Source organism: Dendrobates tinctorius, unplaced genomic scaffold, assembly GCF_039654945.1.
Source record: "Dendrobates tinctorius isolate UK_male_01 unplaced genomic scaffold, ASM3965494v1 ptg000177l, whole genome shotgun sequence".
NCBI lineage: Eukaryota > Metazoa > Chordata > Amphibia > Anura > Dendrobatidae > Dendrobates > Dendrobates tinctorius.
The window spans coordinates 9,915,687-9,940,285 of NW_027361844.1; the positions used below are offsets into that span (position 1 = coordinate 9,915,687).

Here is a 24,599-nt window from a genome sequence, read left to right on the forward strand (position 1 = left end):
AGAGAAGCACGGGGAGGTATACCAAGGAGCGGGCTAGGGCCTGCACGTGCCAAGAGGGCACGCAAAGCACAGTGCAGAGACAGCGTTTGTGCAAGGAAGCACAGAGAGCACGGCTGGGGCTCTGGCTAGCTGGTCGGGCTGAGGCTCAGGCAGGCAAGACTGAGGTGAACACAGCTGAGGAACAGGCGGACTGTCATGAACTCATTTTCTGCTCCACCAGTTGAGTTCACCTTCCGTTCTCCCTCTGGTGGTGACAGGAGGTAGTGCGGTTGGTTTAAGTGGTAGTGATCTGTCACCTGATGAGGAAGATAACGATTGGATCTCTGGAGAATTAGACTGGCTATAAGACATCCGACGCCCTATCCGGGTGCTGGTGACTCAGTCTGCTTCTCAGGTCCTGGATTTCAGCTCTCTTCCAGTCTTCTCAATTTAAGTTTGTTTTTTGCTATTGTTCACACTTGCGCTTGTTGGTTAATTCAGTTTTTTGTGTAATCAGCCTGCCCCTGCTGGGGCTATGCTGAAATTCCACTCCTATTAATCAGTATTTGCCAATCTGCTTTTTGTCCCTTATTAGATTGGCCTCTTTTTTGCTCTGTCTCAGAATATTTCAGAGTGCTGATATAGGTTTAGAAGTCTAGTGACTTCAGGGTTAATTTTGCTATCAGAAGTGTTGGACATTACTTTTGTAGGTTTTTTTTGGCAGATTGCAGACAGTGTCTTTCCTTTTCTGTCCTTTTTAGTTAGCTGGGCCCCATCGTTTGCTCAGCCTATTTTCTTGCCTTTGTTTGTATTTTCATCTTGTTTCACCGTCAATACATGTGGGGGGCTGTCTTTCCTTTGGGGTCTGCTCTGGGACAGTTAGTTTTCCTCTTTTCCTGCTCTAGGCTTGTGTAGTTCTCCGGTTGTGATGAGGCGTCTAGGACCAATGTAGGAACGCTCCACGACTGCTGCTAGTTGTGCAGTTAAGATCAGGAATCTGCATAGTTACCAACTTCGCTGGTTTTCTGAGACTTAGCTTTGACTTTTTTTCCTCCTCGGTTTCCCATTCATAACAGAATCACCAGCCTTACCGCAGATTCTAGGATATTCGAAAGCAGGAAAGAATTGTTAGAGAAAGGAAAAAAAAGTGTCAGAATTTTTTTTTTTTTTATGTATTTTTTCCTCTTTCTCTGGAGCTGTAGGAGGATTTTTTTTCCTAATGGAGATTAAGCAACTGTCTGATCGTGTGGAGCAGCTTGCTGCTGAAGTACAGGGAATTTCCACCTACCTTATTCAGTCACATGCTGCAGAACCCAAGATTCCTACTCCTGATGTGTTTTCTGGGGATCGGTCTAAATTTCTGAATTTTAAGAATAATTGTAAATTATTTCTTGCTTTGAAGCCTAACTCATCGGGGAGCTCTGTGCAGCAGGTTAAAATTATCATCTCCTTGCTGCGCAGCGATCCCCGAGATTTGGCTTTTTCTCTTGACACCTGAAAATCCTATTCTGACTAATGTGGATGCATTTTTTCAGGCCTTGGGGTTGTTGTATGATGAACCTAATGCCGTTCATCAAGCTGAGAGAACCCTGTTGGCATTAAACCAGGGTCAGGATTCTGCAGAGTTGTACTGTCAAAAATTCCGAAAGTGGGCGGTCCTTACTACATGGAATGATAGTGCATTGGCAGCTCTCTTTCGGAAAGGTTTGTCAGAGACCGTAAAAGATGTTATGGTGGGATTTCCTGTTCCCTCTGGTCTGGATGGCTCTGTCATTAGCCATTCAAGTTGATCGGCGTTTACGTGAACGTAAAACTACACGGGAGGCGCTGCCACCTTTTGAACAAATGTCTGAACCCATGCAATGTGATGGGGTTTTGTCTAGGGCGCAACGTCGGGAGTTTAGAAGGCGTAATAAGCTGTGTTTTTTTCTGTGGAGACGCCTCTCATACTATTTCTGTCTGCCTTAAACGAGAGAAACGTTTTGCACACACATTTGCTGTGGGCAGTATACAACCTAAGTTCCTTTTGGAAATTACTCTGATCTGCTCCTTGTCCACATTTTCCACTAAGGCTTTTGTGGATTCAGGAGCAGCTCTGAATCTGATGGATTTGGACTTTGCTAAACATTGTGGTTTGTCCATGACGCCTCTGCAGACGCCCATTCCTTTGAGGGGGTATTGATGCCACTCCTTTGGCGGAGAATAAACCTCAGTTTTGGACCCAGGTGATAATGCGAGTGACCCCAGACCACCAAGAAAATTGTAAATTTTTGGTGCTGCATAATTTGCATGATACTATTGTCCTGGGGTTCCCCTAGTTGCAAACTCATAACCCAGTTTTGGATTGGAAATCTGTGTCTGTGGTGAGTTGGGGTTGTCAGTGTGTTCTTAGGGACGCTCCTGTTTTCTCCACACCTCCTCAGTCTCATGATATTCCTGATTATCTGGCTGATTTCTCTGATGTTTTTAGTGAGAGTAAGTCTGCGTCTTTGCCTCCTCATAGGAGTTATGACTGTGCAATTGAGTTGATGCCTGGGTGTAAATTTCGCAAGGGTCGGCTTTTCAACTTATCTGTACCCGAACATGATGCTATGCGATCCTATATTAAGGAGTCGTTGGAGAAGGGTCATATTAGACCATCCTCGTCACCGTTAGGCGCTGTTTTTTTTTTTTTTTGTGGCCAAGAAAGATGGTTCATTAAGACCGTGTATTGATTATCGTTCCCTTAACAAGATTACGGTTAAATATCAGTACCCGTTACCTCTGATGTCTGATTTATTCTCCAGAGTCAAGAGTGCCTGCTGGTTTACTAAGCTTGACCTCAGGGGGGCGTATAATCTTATTCGCATCAAGGACGGGGATGAATGGAAGACGGCGTTTAATACTCCGGAGGGACATTTTGAGTACCTGGTGATGCCTTTTGGGCTCACTAATGCCCCTTCTGTCTTCCAGTCCTTAGTCCTTTATGAATATTATTTTCCGTGACTTTGTGGATAAGTTTTTGATCATCTATCTGGATGATATTTTGATCTTTTCTAGTGATTGGGATTCTCATGTGGAACACGTCCGGACTGTGTTCCGGATTTTGAGGGCGAATTCCCTGTTTAAGGGATCGAAATGCCTCTTTGGTGTACAGAGGATTTCATTTTTGGGATTTATCTTATCTCCATCGACTATTGAAATGGACCCGGCCAAGGTTCAGGCCATTTATGATTGGGTTCAGCCTACTTCTTTGAAGGCTCTCCAGAAATTTTTGGGTTTTTCTAATTTCTATCGTAAATTTATAGGTAATTTTTCTAGTATTGTCAAACCACTGACTGATCTGACCAAGAAGGGAGCTGATGTGCTGAATTGGTCTCCTGAGGCTGTCTCAGCATTTCAGGAGCTTAAGCGGAGATTTAATTCAGCTCCAGTTTTACGGCAACCTGATGTCTCACTTCCATTTCAAGTGGAGGTGGACGCTTCTGAGATTGGTGCAGGAGCTGTGTTGTCCCAAAAAGACCCTGTGACTTCTAAGATGAATCCCTGTGCCTTCTTTTCTCGAAAGTTCTCCCCATCTGAACGCAACTATGACGTGGGGAATCAGGAATTGTTGGCCATGAAATGGGCATTTGAGGAGAGGAGACATTGGTTGGAGGGAGCTAGACATCAATTTGTGGTCCTCACCGATCACAAGAATCTGATTTATCTGGAGTCGGCCAAACGCTTGAATCCTAGACAGGCTAGATGGGCCTTGTTTTTCACGCGTTTTTGTGGTCTCCTCTTCCGGGCACTAAGAATGTTAAGGCAGACACCTTTTCTAGGAGTTTCTTTGCTGATTCTCTTAATGTGATCGAGCCTACTACTATCCTAGGTGAGGGGGTAGTTCTTTCTGCCATTTCGCCCTATTTGAGACGCGCCCTGGAGAAATTTCAGGAGGATAAACCTGTGCGTTGCCCTATGGGAAGATTGTATGTTCCTGACCAGTGGAGAAAGAGAGCGATGTCTGAAGTCCATTGCTCCGCATTGGCTGGTCATCAAGGTATTTTTGGTACCAGAGATTTGGTGAGTCGGTCGTTTTGGTGGCCTGCCTTATCTCGTGATGTCAGGAATTTTGTACAGTCCTGTGGGACTTGTTCTCGGTCTAAACCCTGTTCTCATTCTAGTGGGTTGCTGATGCCCCTGCCGGTGCCCAAGAGGCCATGGACCCATATCTCAATGGATTTTATTTCTGATCTTCCTGTCTCTCAGAGAATGACTGTTATCTGGGTGATTTGTGATAGATTTTCGAAGATGGTCCATCTTGTACCACTCCCAAAGTTGCCATCTTCCGCTGAGTTGGTGCCCTTGTTTTTACAACAGGTGTTTCGGTTACACGGGATTCCTGAGAACATTGTGTCCGATAGAGGGGTCCAGTTTATGTCCAGATTCTGGAAAGCCTTTTGTTCCAATCTGGGAATTCAGTTATCCTTCTCCTCCGCGTTTCATCCCCAGACCAATGGGCAGACTGAGAGAACAAACCAGACCCTGGAGTCTTATTTAAGATGTTTTATATCTGCTGATCAAGATGATTGGGTCTCATTTTTGCCCTTGGCCGAATTTGCGCTGAACAATAGAGCTAGTTCTGCCACTCTGTCACCCTTTTCTGTAATTTTGGGTTTCATCCTCGTTTCTCTTCAGGGCAAGTGGAATCTTCATCCTGCCCAGGTGTGGACACTGTGGTTGTGGGAATGCAGCAGATATGGGACCAAGTGGTGGATAAGTTGTCACTCTCTCAGGAAAAGGCCCAGCGTTTTTCCAACCGGCTTAGGACCATTGGTCCCCGGTTTAAAGTGGGTGATATGGTTTGGTTGTCGTCTAAGAATATTCCTCTGAAGGTTGCATCTCCAAAATTTAAGCCAAGATTTATTGGACCTTATAAGATTTTGGAAATTCTTAATCCTGTTTCTTTTCGATTGGCTCTTCCAGTTGCGTTCAAAATCCATAACGTATTTCACAAGTCACTGTTGAAGTTTGTTGAGCCAGTAGTTCCTGTGGCGGCACCTTCTGATCCTGTATTGGTTAAAGGCAATGTGGAATATGAGGTAGAGAAAATATTGGATTCTTGTTTGGATAGACAGAGACTCCAGTATTTGGTCAAATGGAAGGGTTATGGCCAGGAGAATAATTCTTGGGTCTCTGCCAATTCATGCCAATAAATTGGTTCGTGCTTTTCACCGGGCCCATCCTGATCGGCCTGGTGGCATGGATGAGGGTTCAGTGACCCCTCCTCAAGGGGGGGGGGTACTGTCATGAACTCATTTTCTGCTCCACCAGTTGAGAGTTCCCCTTCCGTTCTCCCTCTGGTGGTGACACCTGATGAGGAAGATAACGATTGGATCTCTGGAGTATCAGACTGGATATAAGATAGCCGACGCCCTATCCGGGTGCTGGTGACTCAGTCTGCTTCTCAGGTCCTGGACTTCAGCCCTCTTTCAGTCTTCTCAAGTTAAGTTTGTTTTTTGCTATTGTTCACACTTTTGTGCTTGTTGGCCTATTCAGTTTTTTGTGTAATCAGCCTGCCCCTGCTGGGGCTATGCTGAAATTCCACTCCTATTAATCAGTATTTGCCAATCTGCTTTTTGTCCCTTATTAGATTGGCCTCTTTTTTTGGCTCTGTCTCAGAATATTTCAGAGTGCTGATATAGGTTTAGAAGTCTAGTGACTTCAGGGTTAAGTTTGCTATCAGAAGTGTTGGACATTATTTTTGTAGGTTTTTTTTGGCAGATTGCAGACAGTGTCTTTCCTTTTCTGTCCTTTTTAGTTAGCCGGGCCCCATCGTTTGCTCAGCCTATTTTCCTGCCTTTTGTTTGTATTTTCATCTTGTTTCACCGTCAATACATGTGGGGGGCTCTCTTTCCTTTGGGGTCTGCTCTGGGGCAGTTAGTTTTCCTCTTTTCCTGTTCTAGGATTATGTAGTTCTCTGGTTGTGACGAGGCGTCTAGGACCAACTTAGGAACGCGCCACGACTGCTGCTAGTTGTGCGGTTAAGATCAGGAATCTGCTTAGTTACCAACTTCTCTGGTTTTCTGAGACTTAGCTTTGTCTTTTTTTTCCTCCTCGGTTTCCCATTCATAACACGGACAGTTAAGTCACTGGCCGACGAGCACGGCTGAGGCACACACAGGCGGGCAAGGGAAGGCCAGGTGCGTGCAAAGGGCACACAAAGAGGCAAGGCAAAGTAAAGCACAGAACAATGAGCAAACGTAGGCTGAAGTACAGAGCCGGGTACAAGAAAGAAGCGGCGCGTATGCTAGAGCCCAGAGCCGGGTGAGACATAGAGCAAATTACGGACAGGTAGCAGAATGTATGATGCGGCACAGGGCTGGGTAAAGGGAAAAGCGGAGCGTATGGCAAAGCACAGAGTACAAGACAGGTCTTGTGCTAAAGGAGCACGGAAGGTCAGAATAAAAAGGAAGAGCTCAAGACAGAGTTCATGGCCAAGGTGGGTACAGACAGCACGGCGAGGCATAGTACAGAAGAGGCTTGTGCAAGAGAGCACGATAGGTCAGCGTGAAGGAAAGAAACAGATCTTGTGCTAAAGGAGCATAATAAGACAGAGTACAGGGGAGGCCCACAAGGGTAGATACAGGACCAGGTACAGGACACCAGACGAAGTACAGGACAAGGACAAACACAGGACACGACAAAGTACAAGCGCAGAGCGTGTGCGAAGAAGCACAACAGGGCTGAGTGCAGGGGCACAGAATACAGGGAGCAACCGAGCAGACCAAACAGCCAACAGGGAAGCAACACTATACTCAGGCCCCGACCATAAGAAGGGGCAGTCTGATATAGGGCATTAGCACCTGAACTTGTGTCAGGACCATGAGGGGAACTTCCAGGTCAGGTCCTTCAGAACCATGGAGCGGATCGCTGGGTCAGGATTACATGGTTGGGTCCTCCAGGACTATAATGTAGAGAGGATTGCTGGATCAGGTCCTCCTGGATCATCGAGAGGACCACATCGTCGGGTCCTTCAGGACCATAGAGAGGATTGCTGGATTCGGTCCTCCAGGACCATAGAGAGGACTGTAGCAGGCAGGGCAGAGATGGGTGCGCACACAGCAATGGCATGCAGCCATGAGGTAAAGCACACATGCGCACAGCAACAGCATGCAGCCATGGTGAGGTACGCGTGCACACTAGCAATGAGATGAAGCACATGTGCGCACAAGCAATGGCGTATAGCCATGAGGTAGAGCACGAGTGCGCAACAGCAGGCAGCCATGAGTTGAGGTGCGCGTGCACACTGCTCCAGGGGTCATGCAGCATAACAAACCCGACAGGTATAACAGTGAGGTGCGCGCGCACACTGCTCCAGGGGTCATGCAGCATAACAGACATGACGGGCATGATACCATTACTTTTATTTTAGTTCTTTTTTTTAGACCCTCTTCTCATTTTACAGTCCTCTATGTTCTATGTAACTGTTTTCATCTTGACCTTCCAGTCTGGCTGCTCTCTATGTGCTTCTTTACTACATTTCCCATAACTCGAACAAGTTACGTTGAGCAAATAACGACAGACACTGCTTGACATGAGTTAAATGGCAAAATCAAAGGAGTCTCGGCACTCACATAGGTTTTTCTTATTTGTCAAAACTGGACGCGTTTCAGCCCTTCCCAAGCTTTTATAAGCAATGTACTCCACATACAAAGCACCACTTATGATTCCATGCAGTCTGAAGATGGATAAAACCTTGTTAAAACCTTAACACATATAGATGTAACTGAGCTTGCTAGTATCTGCAAGTGTGAAGGGGGCTCAGGATAAAAAAAAAAAGCTATGGCTCTTGAAATAAGCAGAGATAAAAGACAAAAATAAAAGCACAAAAAGAACAATCACCCAAAAAGGAGGGGGTTAATCTTTACGTGCTACATTGGGCTTTGGCATTCCATGCACTGACTTCATGACAGATTGTCTTCTGACATAGGATGCTTCTGATCGGTGTGGAGATGTTTCTCCATTGTTTCATTGGGGGACACAGGAACCTTCACAAAAAAGTTGTCTCCTCTCCATCTCCTCCTTGTCCTCTAGCACCAGGCCTCCTCAGTTTAGCTTGTTGTCTTCTGTTCCATAGGGCTGTTACTTAGTCTTTTGTCCACATCTTCGTGGAGCTCTAACCTTTGCATCCAGGAGTGGAAGCCTTACCTGAAGGGTACTGTAAGTGCCAGTTGTTTGGGCAGTCGCCTTGGAGATTGCTATTCTTTCTTCTTTTGTACAGGTATTAGTTTTTCCATCCCAGGGACAGACTTTGGACATCCCATTTTTCCTGTGTTCTCCAATGAAATAAATATTTTTGTACTCACCGTCACTCTCTTCATTGAGGAACACAGCACCCACTCTTGGTTACTTGGTCAGGCGTGCATTTGTTGGCTTTTCTCTCTGCGTGGCTATGCTTTAGTTCTTTTGGCTTCTCCTACTGCTTTCTCACTGAGGAGGTTTGGTGCTAGCATGGGAGGTACAGTCTATTAGGGAGGAGCCAACATGGTTTTGCTAAGGTGTATTAGTGTCAGGTCCAGGTGGTAGCAGACCAACCCATGGTTACTGTGTCCCCAAATGAAGACACTGAGAGAGAGATTTTATGGGGAGTATCAAAAATCTTAGTTTTGTGACTGTTGTTGAGTGACATTTTTTGATAGCTGTATGATGATACTACCCAATGCTGTTGTGTATCACTGTTGGTAGGGGTGACACTGTATTTGGAATTTAGGTATGTGTTTGTTTTTTTTCTTAAATGCTTGAAGATGTTGTTTTGCTAATGAATCTCCTGGGTCTGACACTGGCTTTCTCTGGAAGAGATATTTTAAAAGGTCCAATCTAGACTCCTCCTCACCCCTCCTTTTGATCAGAAAAGATTAGGAGGGCTAATTGTATGCAAGGAAAGACAGTTGCAGGACATAATTCAAATGTCATATTTTCCCATAGGAACCTTTTTGTGTAATAATATGACCACCAAGTTTCTGCTCCTATTTTTACCATCCTAGACAACCCAAACATGACTGATCTAGCCAAAATTCAACTTGATATTTCTTTGGTTTCTCAAGGCTGAAAATCCTGGTTCGTGAAGAGGCAATTATGCTCCTGATCAGATATAGCCGCAGATTTTTTTCAACTGTGTATTATTGGAAATATAACAATGAAATATTGCATTTTCTTTGTGCCATCTTGGTGTCCCTGGTGTGGGCTGTAGGCAGTCCGTCTACGTAGGAGCAATTATCTTCATCTGCTTCTTGGCATTTGTTTCTTCTTAGAGAGAACACAGAACATTGTTCTTATTGTAGACTGTGGCGTCCCAGCTTGTGTGATGATCTCCAAATTGATGAGTCTTGGGGTATGTGCATACATTTAAGTATTTTCAGCACACAGTTGTGCACCATTTCTGCATCTCTTGGCAGGAAAAATGCTGCATAAAATGGGCTTGTTTTTTGCAAACATTTTTGTTGCAACTTTTTCCCTCCACTCATTAGTGTGGGTGAAATCTGCTCCAAACCTGCAAGGAAAAAGATAAGAAACATTCTTGAGACTTCAGGAATCTCATTCATTTTGCTGGCATCAGGAAACCGTGCAGGTTTTGTGACAAATCCGCAGAGAAAAAAAACCACGAGAAAAACCGCAATGTGTGCACAGACCCTTACAGTTGTGCAGTGATATTTAAGTTTTATTCACCTATTCCAAAACCATTACCATACTCCGCAGATACCACAGTAGTACATTACTGTATAGTATAATCTGCAGGTAGCACATTACTGGGTAGTATAATCTGCGGGTAGCACATTACTGGGTAGTATAATCTGCGGGTAGCACATTACCGGGTAGTATAATCTGCGGGTAGCACATTACCGGGTAGTATAATCTGCGGGTAGCACATTACCGGGTAGTATAATCTGCGGGTAGCACATTACCGGGTAGTATAATCTGCGGGTAGCACATTACCGGGTAGTATAATCTGCGGGTAGCACATTACCGGGTAGTATAATCTGCGGGTAGCACATTACCGGCTAGTATAATCTGCGAGTAGCACATTACCGGGTAGTATAATCTGCGGGTAGCACATTACCGGGTAGTATAATCTGCGGGTAGCACATTACTGGGTAGTATAATCTGCGGGTAGCACATTACCGGGTAGTATAATCTGCGGGTAGCACATTACCGGGTAGTATAATCTGCGGGTAGCACATTACCGGGTAGTATAATCTGCGAGTAGCACATTACCGGGTAGTATAATCTGCGGGTAGCACATTACTGGGTAGTATAATCTGCGGGTAGCACATTACTGGGTAGTATAATCTGCGGGTAGCACATTACCGGGTAGTATAATCTGCGGGTAGCACATTACCGGGTAGTATAATTTGCGGGTAGCACATTACTTTACTGGGTAGTATAATCTGCGGGTAGCACATTATCGGCTAGTATAATCTGCAGGTAGCACATTACTGGGTAGTATAATCTGCGGGTAGCACATTACTGGGTAGTATAATCTGCGGGTAGCACATTACCGGGTAGTATAATCTGCGGGTAGCACATTACCGGGTAGTATAATCTGCGGGTAGCACATTACCGGCTAGTATAATCTGCGAGTAGCACATTACCGGGTAGTATAATCTGCGGGTAGCACATTACCGGGTAGTATAATCTGCGGGTAGCACATTACCGGGTAGTATAATCTGCGGGTAGCACATTACCGGGTAGTATAATCTGCGGGTAGCACATTACCGGGTAGTATAATCTGCGGGTAGCACATTACTTTACTGGGTAGTATAATCTGCGGGTAGCACATTACCGGCTAGTATAATCTGCGGGTGGATTTGCTCTGTGAATTGAGAGGTCCTTGTTGGTTACAGATTCATGTCTGCTTGTATCCTTCTCAGGCAGCCGCACCCATCCCTAAATCTCCTCGCCTCTTATCTCCCATTATCAGTAGACGGTGACACTATGTGACATGTTTTTGCTACTCTGTTGCTGAATCTGTTTTCTCTTTTTAATGAGCTACAGTGTATAACAATATTTATTGCCGTTCATCTTCGGTTATGGGAAGTTCCAGCTGCTGACTTGGAAAAATATCCCAATAATTATTTGGGACTTGCTGAAAATGCTGCATCTGTGCATTATTCATCACTTTCTCCTGACATCGCAGCCGTTATGAAGCCACATCCAGCATTCTTATCCGGGAGCCTTGTTGCAAAGCAAAATGTAGGGAGTGATATACATATACGTGGCGCGTGTGTTACTTGTAGCGCACAATAGTGTGGTGCTGCCATTGCAGTGCATTTTTATGTTTCTATTAAAGACCCCGCTGATAACAATGTGGTAATGCAACAATATAACATCCGGCCGCTGCGGTAAATTCTCACTAATAAGCTAGCACCGGCACATGTAAACATACCATTGCTCTATTACAATTGCACATGGAAAACCCACACCAAAGTACAGCCAGCGCCAGAGAATGAGGTCTCACAAGACTCCATTTACTTGTTGCTGAGACAAGCGGAGTAGATTTTGGGGAATGCTGCAAATCTGTAACTTCAAATCTGTAACTTGCTCAGTATGTCCAGATCTCTTCCATGTTTGTGATGCAGATGTCACTTTTCAGAAATTTTTGTGCAAAATCCACCGTACATTCCACTGTTGGGATATCTTCAGTTTGTTTACTTTATTCAATTAGATGGGTTTTTTTTTTTTTTTTTATCTAGCTTTGGCCCTGTTCAGACATGTTGGATTGCATGAAATGACAGTACTAGTCTTGTGGATGCTGTTTTCACTGCCCTATTCTATCATTACGCAAGCAATTTGTATGGATTTCAGATCATGTCGTGTATGTCACGGTTGACATCTTCTTGCCTATTTTACTAATGTCGAAGCTTCCTGGCACACATTCACCCTCTGAAATTCAGGAGGTTAAATCCACGCAAAACATAAGGCAAAATCTGCCAACATAAGGCGAAATACAACACAATCTGTTGCTGATATATTTGCTTGTGGTTCAGTTTATATTTTCCATCTTTACAAAGGTCCCTTTAGAAAATGTCGGTGTCTATTGCCCATGATCAGATAACTAAAGTTCGGGTGTACGGGATCCATCAGGTGCCGGTGTCAGTACATTTATCCGCTTGTAACCGGATTGTCACCATTTGTCCTTTCTATACAGAATATGACTATTTTTCTTGCTGTGCAGGCAGGACGTCTGTCCCCTCCTCGCCCCCCAAATGCTTTGCTTTCATCTGCTTGGGGAACGCTTGCTTATTATCAACACCGCGACTCGGCTTTAGTTCAAAGGGAGGACATTTAATCCAAGCGTCTCTCTCCCCTCTGAAGTCTCTTTTTTTCTGATGCATAGTCCTCGGGAGACTCAAGCAAAATTAAATGAGGTTTATTCAACTCCTTCCAAGCTCATAATCTGGAAACAGAACAGGGAATAATAATTAAGTTGTTGGAAGACATCAGATGATTAGACTTGTGGAAGGCTGGCAGGCAAAGTGCCATGTGTCTGTCCAGTATGTCCACCAATCAAGTAATCCTCTGTGTGTGTAGGCTCATTAATTCTTATTACAATGTGTATTACGGTAGTTTTGGTATACATATGCCGAGACTCCATATAGGACTTTATAGGAAGCACCGCTAGTGATTCTCACAAATGCGCCATGGCGTAGGTGTGTGCTACATGTGATAATACACTGTGCCTGCGCCAGACGATCACATTGTAGCTCTCATACATACAACACTGGGAGTATGTGTAGGATGAGCGATCAAAGATTATGGATAAATGGATGCATTCCAGGATTCCGTGCGCTTCAAAGTCCATAACGTCAAACCTTTACCATCTGATTTAGCTCCTACCCTGCCATTTATCCTCACATTGTATATGAATGGCCTGGCCTGACGTAAGGTATAATTTACTCCCTGCAGCCTCATACCTTTGAGACCAATTAGTCACAACTCTTTGGTACCGATTTATAAGTTACCATAGGGGGTCCATTTTACCATATATAATTAACATTTAACTCCTTATTGACCAAGCAAAACTTTTGAAATCTGACCAGTGTCACTTTATGTGGGAAAAAAAACTTGACCGCTTCAACATGTCTCATTGATTTTAAGATTGTGTTTTTCGTGACATATTGTACTTTATGAGAGTGGTAAATTTGTCGATATTTTCCGTGTTTATTTATACAAATATTGGAAATTTTACAAAAATTTCCAAAAATTTGCAATTTTCAAACTGAGTGATTATCCCTTTAATCCAGATAACCATACCACACAAAAACATTAATAAATAACATTTCCCTCATGTTTGCTTTACATTAGGACCATATGTAAAATGTTTTATTTTGTTCACATTTTAGAGGGTTTAAAAATGTAGCAGTCCTTTTTTTCATTTTTTTTCAAGGGATTGACAGCTTATTTTTTTAGGGACCTATTAAGTTTTGAAGTGACTTTGGGGGTCTTGCATATTGGAAACCCACAAAAGTGATACCATTTAAAAACTGCACCCCTCAAGTATTCAAAATTGCTTTCAGGTAGTTTATTAACCCTTCACATGCTTTTCAGGAATGAATGCTAAGTGGCATAACAGGAATGAAGAAGTTAATTTTACCACCTAAATGTTGCTGACTTCTGAACAAGGCCGCAAGATCAAGGTCTTTGGGTGCCGATGGTGTTGAAGAGTGAGCATCCATACTCTGTTAACCATCTAGATGCTGTAGTCATTGACAGCAGCATTTAAGGGGTTAAACATCTCTAGTTGGTATCAACACAAATCATGGCAGATTGCAGCAAGTTGACAGCTATATTGTACAGCTGACAGCTGCTGGATTGTTACCCATTGGGAGATGCTAGTCTCTTATAACGCATGTTAGTAAAAAGATGCATTGGTGGTCACTAAGGGGTTAAAAGATTGTCTGATGTAATATAAACCTTTTAGATTAGAAAATGCATTCATCAGCAAATAAATATCAAAACAACTCTATGTACATTGATCTTATGAAGTTAATTTGTTGGTCAATATTTAGGTGAGGGATAGTGTGTAATCTACACTGATCGACATTGAAGTTGTAACACCAAGAAGGAAAAGTTATGGTATTATGGAAATCACAGGATGTATAGACATACTACTGAAGTGAATGTTTATTTTTCCATAACATCTCGATTTGTTCAGTATTGAGTATGAGCACCACACGCAGAAATCTGCACACTTGCACACCTTGGCTGCTATTAATTAGGCTATTAATGGTTGTCTGAGGAGTGTTCTGCCACACTGAATGCAGTTGGACAATTCATCAAGATCCACTGCTGACAGCTTACTTTTGAATTTGCCAGCCAATAATGCTGCAAATGTGCTCAATGGAGAACAAGTCTGAAGAAGCTGCAGTCCATGGTAGCATATGAAGACACCCTGCAGGCTGCTCAGTCACTCGAGCAACATACAGCCTGGCGTGGTAGTGTTGAAAAATGGCTCATGGGAAATTTTGGAGGAATGGTTATACCACTGATTCCAGCAAATCAATGTAACATTGAACTGTCAGTTTACCTGTAATGAAGACTAAAGTGGTCTAGGTACAGTACATCATGCCACCCCAAAACATATTCCTATGAGCAGGACTGGTGTGAAGGCCTTTTCATTAACCTTGTGCCACACCTCAAAGGCTATCATGATCCAGAACAAGACTGTAATGGAGGCTAGTAATGGAGGCTAGGAATGGCAGTCTACCTCTTCAGCAATGAGTCCTGCTTTTTTTCTTGGGACAACAATAGCTGGAAATTGGTTTATAATTTACATTGGCAATCCGTGAAGAGTCCTTCATGAGGGAATGTCATACCAGTCCTATCCCATGGATTATGGTATTGAATGGCATATTGTACGATAGCCGAACCTCTAGTGGTGTTTCAAAGCACACGAACAAGTTGCTTACGTCCACAGGATCCACTTTCTCTGGATTGCTTTCTTCAATCACACCATTTTTTTTTAATGTATTTTCTCCACACTAACAGTTTTTGAAATTGGACCCTGGCTATTTTATCTCCGAAGACCATGCCTCACTTGAACTCGCTCAAATTGGAAAACTTTATTTCTTGAAATGTCTACTTTCCATACAGGAAAGTGAAAGGCCAGGTGTTTCTAAAAAAAGTGGTCATTAAGTATAATGTCCTTTCAATGATAAGGAAATCAGGGGTGACTTTGTATTTCCGTGTATTTGAGTGATGGATATCGGTGATGGATGGTGATGAGGATTGTATGAGAGCGCTTGGTTAATCCTCAGTTAACCACTAATATATGCTCTGCATAACAGAGATGAATGATCTTCATGGGAGAAGTTGGGGGAGGATTCTTCACACGGCTTTCATTAGATTTTCTTCACTCCTCTGCAGCAGATTTGCAGTGAGAGAGAAGTGATTATAGATAACGGGAGACTTGCTAATACATGTGCTGAGGGTTATTTTTGTGTTTTTAGACATTTGAAGATTTTACCAATGATAAACAAGCTGTGGAGCATCAACAGAGGATAGTGGACATCCTGTTAAAGGTATGTGCGTGGTAGTAGGAGTCTTCTACATAGGCCTCTACTAAACTAATAGCACTAGGTTCCTCAAAGATTGTGTACTGTAACATTACCCCGGATTTCACTGGCCAAGCACTTAACACCGCACAGCACATTGGTATTGTCTACTCTCCGGATATGTATGGTTACTTTCCCTCCTCATGCATACTTCACCTGTTACCAGCCAGATTGGCCATTTACATCCTACAGAAATGTAGGGTGATTCCTAGCATGGCATCTTCTCCAGTTTTATTGACCTTTGTTCTTACCTTTTTAATCTGAGTTCACACAGACGAATATCAGTCTGTATACTGACCACAATGACTGGACTGCCTTGGGGGTTCCCAACCAGACCTTGCAGCTTTGTGTTTGAGGGTGTAAGGTCTGGTCAGGAGACTGTCAGTACAGCATTGTGGTCCATAGGTACCGTTAAGGGATTTTCCAGTACTGAACTATTGGTGATCTATTAGTAGTTAAAGTCATTGGTATAATAATGGAGTCTGAGACCCCACGGATTAGCTGAAATCTGCCTTTGCACAGGCAGGATCTAAGCGAAGTACAAGAAAGCGCACAGCAGCCACGTACATTGCTGGTGGAGGCTGCTAAATACTGCACTTTATCTCCCACTTATTTGAATGGCTGAAGAAGACAGAACTTTGCAGCAACAGCTAAACAACTAAATGTGTGTTTCGGTTGTGTCCCACAGTACATTGCTTACAGCTGCCCGCTGTTGTATCAGATTTCGGCTGATCATTGGAGGTGCTCGTTGTTGGACCCTCACTGACCTCATATTGATGACTGATCCCAAGTTGATCATAATTAGTTCAGTCCTGGATAAACCCTTTTAATGACCCTTCGTTAGAAAATCCTTTTTATAAAGGCGTCTTGAACTCTACAACAAATTACACCATCCTAGGCTGCTTCTTACATTATGTCTGTAAAGTGTAAAATTCTCAGACCTCGATTATTCGAGTGCTGTGCAGTATGAGGTTTTGAAAATGGCAATTTAAAGGAGTTCTCCACTTTTCACAATCCCTACTTGTTAGTAGTACATTTAGACATCAGACATTATTCTATATTAAAACACTGTCTGCAGTTCATCAGTATTTTGGATCAGAGTTTCACCAATGTATGGTCCGTGTCAGTTTTTACCATCGTTGTTTCATGAGTGATTTTTCACTTCTGTAAAATAAAATACAAAGCTTCTCCTACCCATTACAATGTTAATAACGGACAGCAGACAGATCGCACGTGGATGGAATCCGTGTGCTATCCATATTTTTCACAGATCTGTGGACTAGTGGGAAATTTGGAGATCCATGACTGAGAATAAGCTGATGGGATGCATAGCAATCAGCTGGAATCTGTAGGGAAACCAGTCAGTAATTTGCAGGGGAAATGCACATTAATGAACATTCACACCAATGGACTGCTTATATAACACAGGAGAGATCATCCAGTGCGACAGACTCCTTGTCGCTGCTGCACTCTAATCACAAGATGATGCTGAACATTTAACTCAGAATTCATTCATTTCTTATAAGAAAATAGATTTTCTCAACTGGCCATCCGCTTTAAATTAGAAGCCCAAACCAGCTGTTTAGACTGTTTGGGTTCAGAGAGTATTCTCATTACCTACTAAGAAAATACAGGTTCAAGTCCCAAGGGACAGAATCCCTCTCTGGGTCAGTGCGTCCATATGTGCTGGATATGCATGAAATAATGTAATAACTTTATCAGCTCACCTATCATCAAGTGCATAGGATCCCATAATCCAGGGGGAAGCAGTCTATGTAGAGAAAAGAAATGGATCCAGCTCCTCTGTTAAAATCCTAGGCTTTATTTCATGCTTTAAAACATAGTATCAAGGTAAAGTTCACAATTGACATGGATTGTATATCATATCCGAGGAGATGGTCCCACGAAAAATTCAATAACCGGGTTGACGCGTTTCGAAGTAATGCTTCTTAACCATAACCTGGCCAAGGATATGATATACAATCCATGTCAAGTGTGAACTTTACCATGATACTATGTTTTAAAACCTAAAATAAACCCTGGGATTTTAACATAGGTGCTGAATCTATATCTTTTTTTTCTACAAGAAATAATGTACCAATAGCACATAATAATCACTAATAATGTGGATTTCAAGGGCTGATCCACAAATAATCTGCTGCACATGTTCTGATCCACTTACTTCCTGCAGCACATGTTGTATAGCATATGTTGTGTGGGTTAGTAGGGTTTGGGATGATTTTGAGTTTGTCTCCATACGTGTGTACATATTCTTCACAGTCTATTCCATAAAAAGATTAGGCAAAAAGACTATAAGAAATGGGAGTTGTTTGTACACCCTGATTCTCAGTCACATTTATAATATAAATATATGTAGGTATGTGTGTGTATATCTATATCCCTTTTCCCACATATCATGCTTCAAACATAAAGATACCAAATGTAAATTTTTGGAGAAGAATCAACAACAAGTGGAACACAATTGTGAAGTTGAATGAAATTTATTGGTTATTTTAAATTTTTGTGGAAATACAAAAATGGAAAAGTGGGACGTGCAATATTATTCGGCCACTTTACTTTCAGTGCAGCAAACTCACTATAGAAGTTCATTGTGGATCTCTGAATGATCCAATGTTGTCCTAAATGACTAATGATAAATATAATCCACCTGTGTGTAATCAAGTCTCCGTATAAATGCACCTGCTCTGTGATAGTCTCAGGGATCTGTTTGAAGCACAGAGAGCATCATGAAGACCAAGGAACACAACAGGCAGGTCTGTGATACTGTTGTGGAGAAGGTTAAAGCTGGATTTGGATTCAAAATGATTTCCAAAACTTTAAACATCCCAAGGAGCACTGTGCAAGCGATCATATTGAAATGGAAGGAGTATCATACCACTGCAAATCTACCAAGACCCAGCCATCCCTCTAAACTTTCATCTCAAACAAGGAGAAGACTGATCAGAGATGCAGCCAAGAGGCCCATGATCACTCTGGATGAACTGCAGAGATCTACAGCTGATGTGGGACAGTCTGTCCATAGGACAACAATCAGTCGTATACTGCACAAATCTGGCCTTTATGTAGGAGTTGCAAGAAGAAAGCCATTTCTCAAAGCTATCCATAAAAAGTGTTGTTTGAAGTTTGCAACAAGCCACCTTGGAGACACACCAAACATGTGGAAGAAGGTGCTCTGGTCAGATGAAACCAAAATCAAATTTTTTGACAACAATGCCAAACGATACGTTTGGCGTAAAGGCAACACAGCTCCTCACCCTGAACACACCATCCCCACTGTCAAACATGGTGGTAGCAGCATCATGGTTTGAGCCTGCTTTTCTTCAGCAGGGACAGGGAAGATGGTTAAAATTGATGGGAAGATGGATGGAGCCAAATACAGGACCATTCTTGAAGAAAACCTGTTGGGAGTCTGCAAAAGACCTGAGACTGGGACGGAGATCTGTCTTCCAACAAGACAGTGATCCCAAACATAAAGCAAAATCTACAATAGAATGGTTCACAAATAAACGTATCCAGGTGTTAGAATAGCCAAGTCAAAGTCCAGTCCTGAATCCAATCGAGAATCTGTGGAAAGAGCTGAAAACTGCTGTTCACAAACGATCTCCATCAAACCTCACTGAGCTAGAGCTGTATGCCAAGGAAGAATGGGCAAGAATTTCAGTCTCGATGTACAAAACTGATACATACCCCAAGCGACTTGCAGCTGTAATCGCAGCAAAAGGTGGCGCAGCAAAGTATTAAGGGGCCGAATAATATTGCACGCTCCACTTTTCAGTTTTTGTATTTCCACAAAAATTTATAATAACCAGTAAATTTCATTCAACTTCACAATTGTGTCCCACTTGTTGTTTCTTCACCAAAAACTAACATTTGGTATCTTTTGTTTGAAGCATGATATGTGGGAAAAGGTTGAAAAGTTCCTGGGAGCCGAATACTTTCACAAAGCACTGTATCTATATTCAGTCACACCCACTCCACAAAGCCCCAACCAATCACTAAGCATTTTTCATTTCACCAGAGCTGTTTAAAAGAAGCTGAGCTGTGATTGGTTGCTGTGAGCAATGGTTTTCCCACTCCACAACACCTCAGCAGACACTGACTGGGTGGGAGAAATCTAGCATCCTCGGGAACTTAAGCTCCCAGCCATTGTCTGTCCCCCAGAAAGGAGCAGAGAGCACATGACAGAAATTAATCACCCCCTCCCATGCCCATATACCCATCACACATCCTCCATCCCATAGGCACATTTTCTTGACCACAACGGGTACACTGCCTGTGTTGCCCATAGCAACCAATCACTAAGCAACTTTCATTTCACCAGAGCTGTTTAAAAGATGAAAGCTGAGCTGTGATTGGTTGCTGTAAGCAACAGTTTTCCTTGTGGACAGTGGTGGTAACTGATGCCTATTCTTTTCCTTTCTATGGTGTTGTCATCCTTCTGTAAAGCTGGAAATAACACAATTTATTACAGTGCCGACACAGACCACCCTCCGACACAGACTGCAGGGGGAGCCCAGTATCACACAGGATTAGATACACAGCTCAGCAGTCATTGTCACACAGGATAGGATTAGATACACAGGTCAGCAGTCAATGTCACACAATAGAGGATTAGATACACAGCTCACCACACAGTATCTCACAGGATAGGATTAGATACTAAGCTCAGCAACAGGATGTTCCAAAGGAGAGAGGACATTTTCTTTCCAAGAATTCCACTGATTCCATCTGATTTTGCCGTTTGATTTTAAACGCCTCCAATTTCCACTTCGACTGGCATTTGCAATGTCCATTAGCAAGGCTCAGGGACAGTCCTTGAAGAAGTTGGGATCGATTCGCAATCGCCTTGCTTTTCTCATGAACAGGCCCTGTAAAGTTGACCAAGAGTTGGAACTGCTAAAAAAATATGTTCATCTTTGCACCAAGAGGAAAAACCAAAAATGTTTATCAAAAGGCTCTTGAATGAGTTGAAAATAAAATACTATCAATAATTAGGTAATCGTTTTAAGTTGTGTTGCAAATCTGTAGTGTTGAATATATGATGTGAAATGTTTTAATGTGCAATCATTGTAATTTGTTATAACTAACCACAGTTAGTTACTATGCCCGGGCAACGATGGGCTCTTCAGCTAGTAAAGATATGTTATACATACACACACTGGGGAAAAGAAGTATTTGATACACTGATTTTACAACTTTTCCCACCTACAAAGAATGGAGAGGTCTGTAATTTTTATCACAGGTACACTTCAACTATGAGAGACAGAATCTAAAAATTAAAAAGCAGAAAATCATTGTATGATTTTTAAATAAAATTGCAAGAAATAAGTATTTGATTACCTACCTACCAACCAACAAGTATTCTGGCTCTCATGGACCTGTTAGTTTTTCTTTAAGAAGCCCTCCTACTCTGCACTCGTTATCTATATTAATTGCACTTGTTTGAACTTGCTACATGTAAAAAAAACTCCTGTCCACACACTCAATCAATCACACTCCAACCTCTCAACCATGGCCAATATCAAAGCGCTGTCTAAGGACACCAAGGTCAAAATTCTAGACCTGTACAAGGCTATGATGGGCTACGGGACAATAGGCAAGCAGCTTGGTGAGAAGGCAACAACTGTTGGCACAATAAGAAAATGGAAGAAACATAAGATGACTGTCAATATTCCTCGGTCTGGGGCTCTATGCAGTATCTTGCCTCGTAGGGTAAGGATGATTTGAGACGTCAAGAATTCGCCCAGAACAGCATGGGAAGACTTGGTCAATGACCTGAAGAAAGCTTGGAACACAGTGTCAAACATTACCGTTAGTAACACTATGTCATCATGGATTAAAATCCTGAAGGGCACGCAGTGTCCACCTGCTCACTCCAGCTCATGTCCAGGCATGTTTGAAGTTCGCTAATGACCATCTGAATGATCCAGAGGAGACATGGGAGAAGATCATGTGGTCAGATAAAACCAAAATAGAACTTTTTAGTATCCACTCTACTCGCCATGTTTGGAGGAAGATGGTTGAATACAACTCAAACAAAACCGTCCCAATCCACCATGCTTCACGGGGGAAAATTCATAGCTTGGGGGTGATTTTTCTGTAAAGGTGACAGGACGACTGCACCATATTGAAGGGAGGAAGGATTGGGTCACGTATCGTGAGATTTTGTCCAACAACTTCCTTCCCTCAGTAAGAGCAGTGAAGATGGGTCATGGCTGGGTCTTCCAGCATGACAATGAGATTCACAGCTAGGGCAACTAAGGCGTGGCTGTAAGAAGCATTTTAAGGTCATGGAGAGGCTTAGCCAGTCTCCTGACCTGAATCCAATAGAAAATCTTTGGATGGAGCTGAAACTCAATGTTGTCTAGTGACAGCCCCGAAACCTGAAAGATCTGGAGAACATTTGTATGGAGCAGTGGCTCAAAATCCCTGCTGCAGTATGTGAAAACTTGGTCAAGAACTACAGGAAATGTATGTCCTCTGTAATTGCAAACAAAGGTTTATGTACCGAATATTAAGGTCAGTTTTTCTATTGTATCAAATACTTATATCATGCGAATTAATTATGTAAAAATCATACATTGTGTTTTTGGTTTTTTTTTTTAGATTCTGTCTCACCGTTGAAGTGTCTATGATAAAAATTACAGATCTCTCCATTTTTTTGTAGGTGGAAAAACTTGCAAAATCTGCAGTGTATCAAATACTTATTCTCCCTACTGTGTGTATATATCTTTATACATCTGTGTGTATAGATTTATATATCCAAAAGTTTTGGCACCCTTTAGATTGTTCCAGAAAATTATTGCAGTTACACATTATTTGTTATATACATGTTTTTTCCTTTGCATGTATTGGAACAATGCAAAAAAAACAAGAGGAAGGGGGGGGACAAATTGGGCATAATTTTACACACAGCCCCAAAAATGAGCCTCACAAAAATTGCTGGCACTCTCGACTTAATATTTGGTTTCACACCCTTGGAAATAGCTGCAATCAATCGCTTCCTATAACAATCAACAAAATTGTTACACCTGTAAACTGAAATTTTGGACCACTTTTCTTTTGTATACTGTTCCACGTCTCATATTTGAAGGCACCTTTTCCCAACAGGAATTTTAAGATTTCTCCACACGTGTTCAATAGGATTTAGATGCAGACTCATTGCTGGCAATTTGAGAACTTTTCAGTGCTTTGTATCCATACATTTCTGGATGCTTCTTTAAGTATGCTTGTGATCTCTGTCCAGCTGGAATACCCATTACCTAGGACGCAAACCCAGCTTTCTGACACTAGGTACTACAATTATTTAAACATTATAGTCCTTGACCTCAAACACGGGTCATATTCCGCACATGCATCAAAACAACCATACCCTACACGGATACCAGGAATGTTTTAAAGTTAATTTTTGAAAAATAATTTATTGATCAACATTCAAAATTTACATAATATAGGTGCACATAGATCAATCAAAAAGCGGGTGGGAATAACCACAAACAGCCTGGTCACAAATTGATTATATATAAAATGCTAGGTGTAACATGAAACTCATGTATCCATAAGTGCTCCTACTTCTAAAGAAGTTGCACAAGTTTGTAAATATTTAAAAGCAGCTTTGCCAGCAAATCAATACATGCACTGCATTATAAAAAATACATCATGGCGCCTGGCCACAGCTTGCCTTAAAGTGTCTATGTGCCAACTAAATAAATCTCAATGAAAGCAGAAACTAAATGGTACAAGGTTTGTCATTATTGAAAAAATTAGCCACCATTGTATGCACAACATGTTAAAGTACCTGTGCTGCTGTGTCGGGACCCACCACGTATCTCCTGACGCGCGTTTCGGCGTTCCTTAAAAAGGAAGGAGCGCCGAAAAGCGCGTCAGGTGATACGTGGTGGGTCCCGACACAGCAGCACAGGTACTTTAACATGTTGTGCATACAATGGTGGCTAATTTTTTCAATAATGGCAAACCTTGTACCATTTAGTTTCTGCTTTCATTGAGATTTATTTAGTTGGCACATAGACACTTTAAGGCAAGCTGTGGCCAGGCGCCATGATGTATTTTTTATAATGCAGTGCATGTATTGATTTGCTGGCAAAGTTGCTTTCAAATATTTACAAATTTGTGCAACTTCATTAGAAGTAGGAGCATTTATGGATACATGAGTTTCATGTTCCACCTAGCATTTTATATATAATCAATTTTGTGACCAGGCTGTTTGTGGTTGTTCCCACCCGCTTTTTGATTGATCTTTGTGCACCTTATTATGTACATTTTGAATGTTGATCAATAAATTATTTTTCAAAAATTAACTTTAAAACATTCCTTGTAGCCGTGTAGGGTATGGTTGTTTTTAGGTACTACAATACGACCCAAAATCCGATGGTAATCTTCAGATTTCATGATGCCTTGCACACAGTCAAGGCTTCCAGTCCCAGAGGCTGTAAGAAAACCCCAATACAACTTTGAACTTCCATATTTTCCTGTGCGTACGGTTTTTCTTTTGTAGGCCTCATTCTGTGTTCTGTAAACAAGAATAATGTGCTTTACCAAAAAGCTCTATCTTTGTCTCGTCTGTCCACAAGATGCTTTCCCAGAAAGATTTCGGCAAACTGCAGTCTAGCTTTATGTCTGTGTCAGCAGTAGGGTACTGGGTTTTCTACACTGAGACTGATGCACCCTGGACCTGCAGGACAGCTTAATGTCTTTGGAACTTGATTGGGACTGCTTATCCACCATCCGGGCTGTCCTGCTTTGCAATCCTTTCATTAATTTTGCTCTGCCGTCCACGGAAGATTAGCTGCAACCCAATGGGTTGATAACTGCTTGATTATGTTGTGCACCGTGGATAAAGGAACATCAAGTTCCTCTGTACATTATTTTACAATGATGCTGGTTTTCAAGCCCTCAGATAACTCCTCTCCTCTTTCTGTTCATCATGGATGGATAGATAGGTAGAAAGATGTGACTTAAGGCCCCTTTACATTTAGCGATGCACCAGCGATCCCGACGATACGA

The 24,599-nt window shown here is 42.3% G+C and overlaps 1 protein-coding gene across 4 annotated transcripts in view; it reads left to right on the forward strand.

The window, feature by feature from the left end:
• VPS8 (VPS8 subunit of CORVET complex) overlaps positions 1 to 24,599 on the forward strand; it is a 313,830-nt gene that overhangs the window by 146,486 nt on the left and 142,745 nt on the right. For all 4 annotated transcript variants that reach the window (XM_073551536.1, XM_073551537.1, XM_073551539.1 and 1 more), the window contains one exon: positions 15,450 to 15,521. In XM_073551536.1, the coding sequence (XP_073407637.1) occupies positions 15,450 to 15,521 (72 nt within the window). The remainder of the gene's footprint in view (positions 1 to 15,449; positions 15,522 to 24,599) is intronic.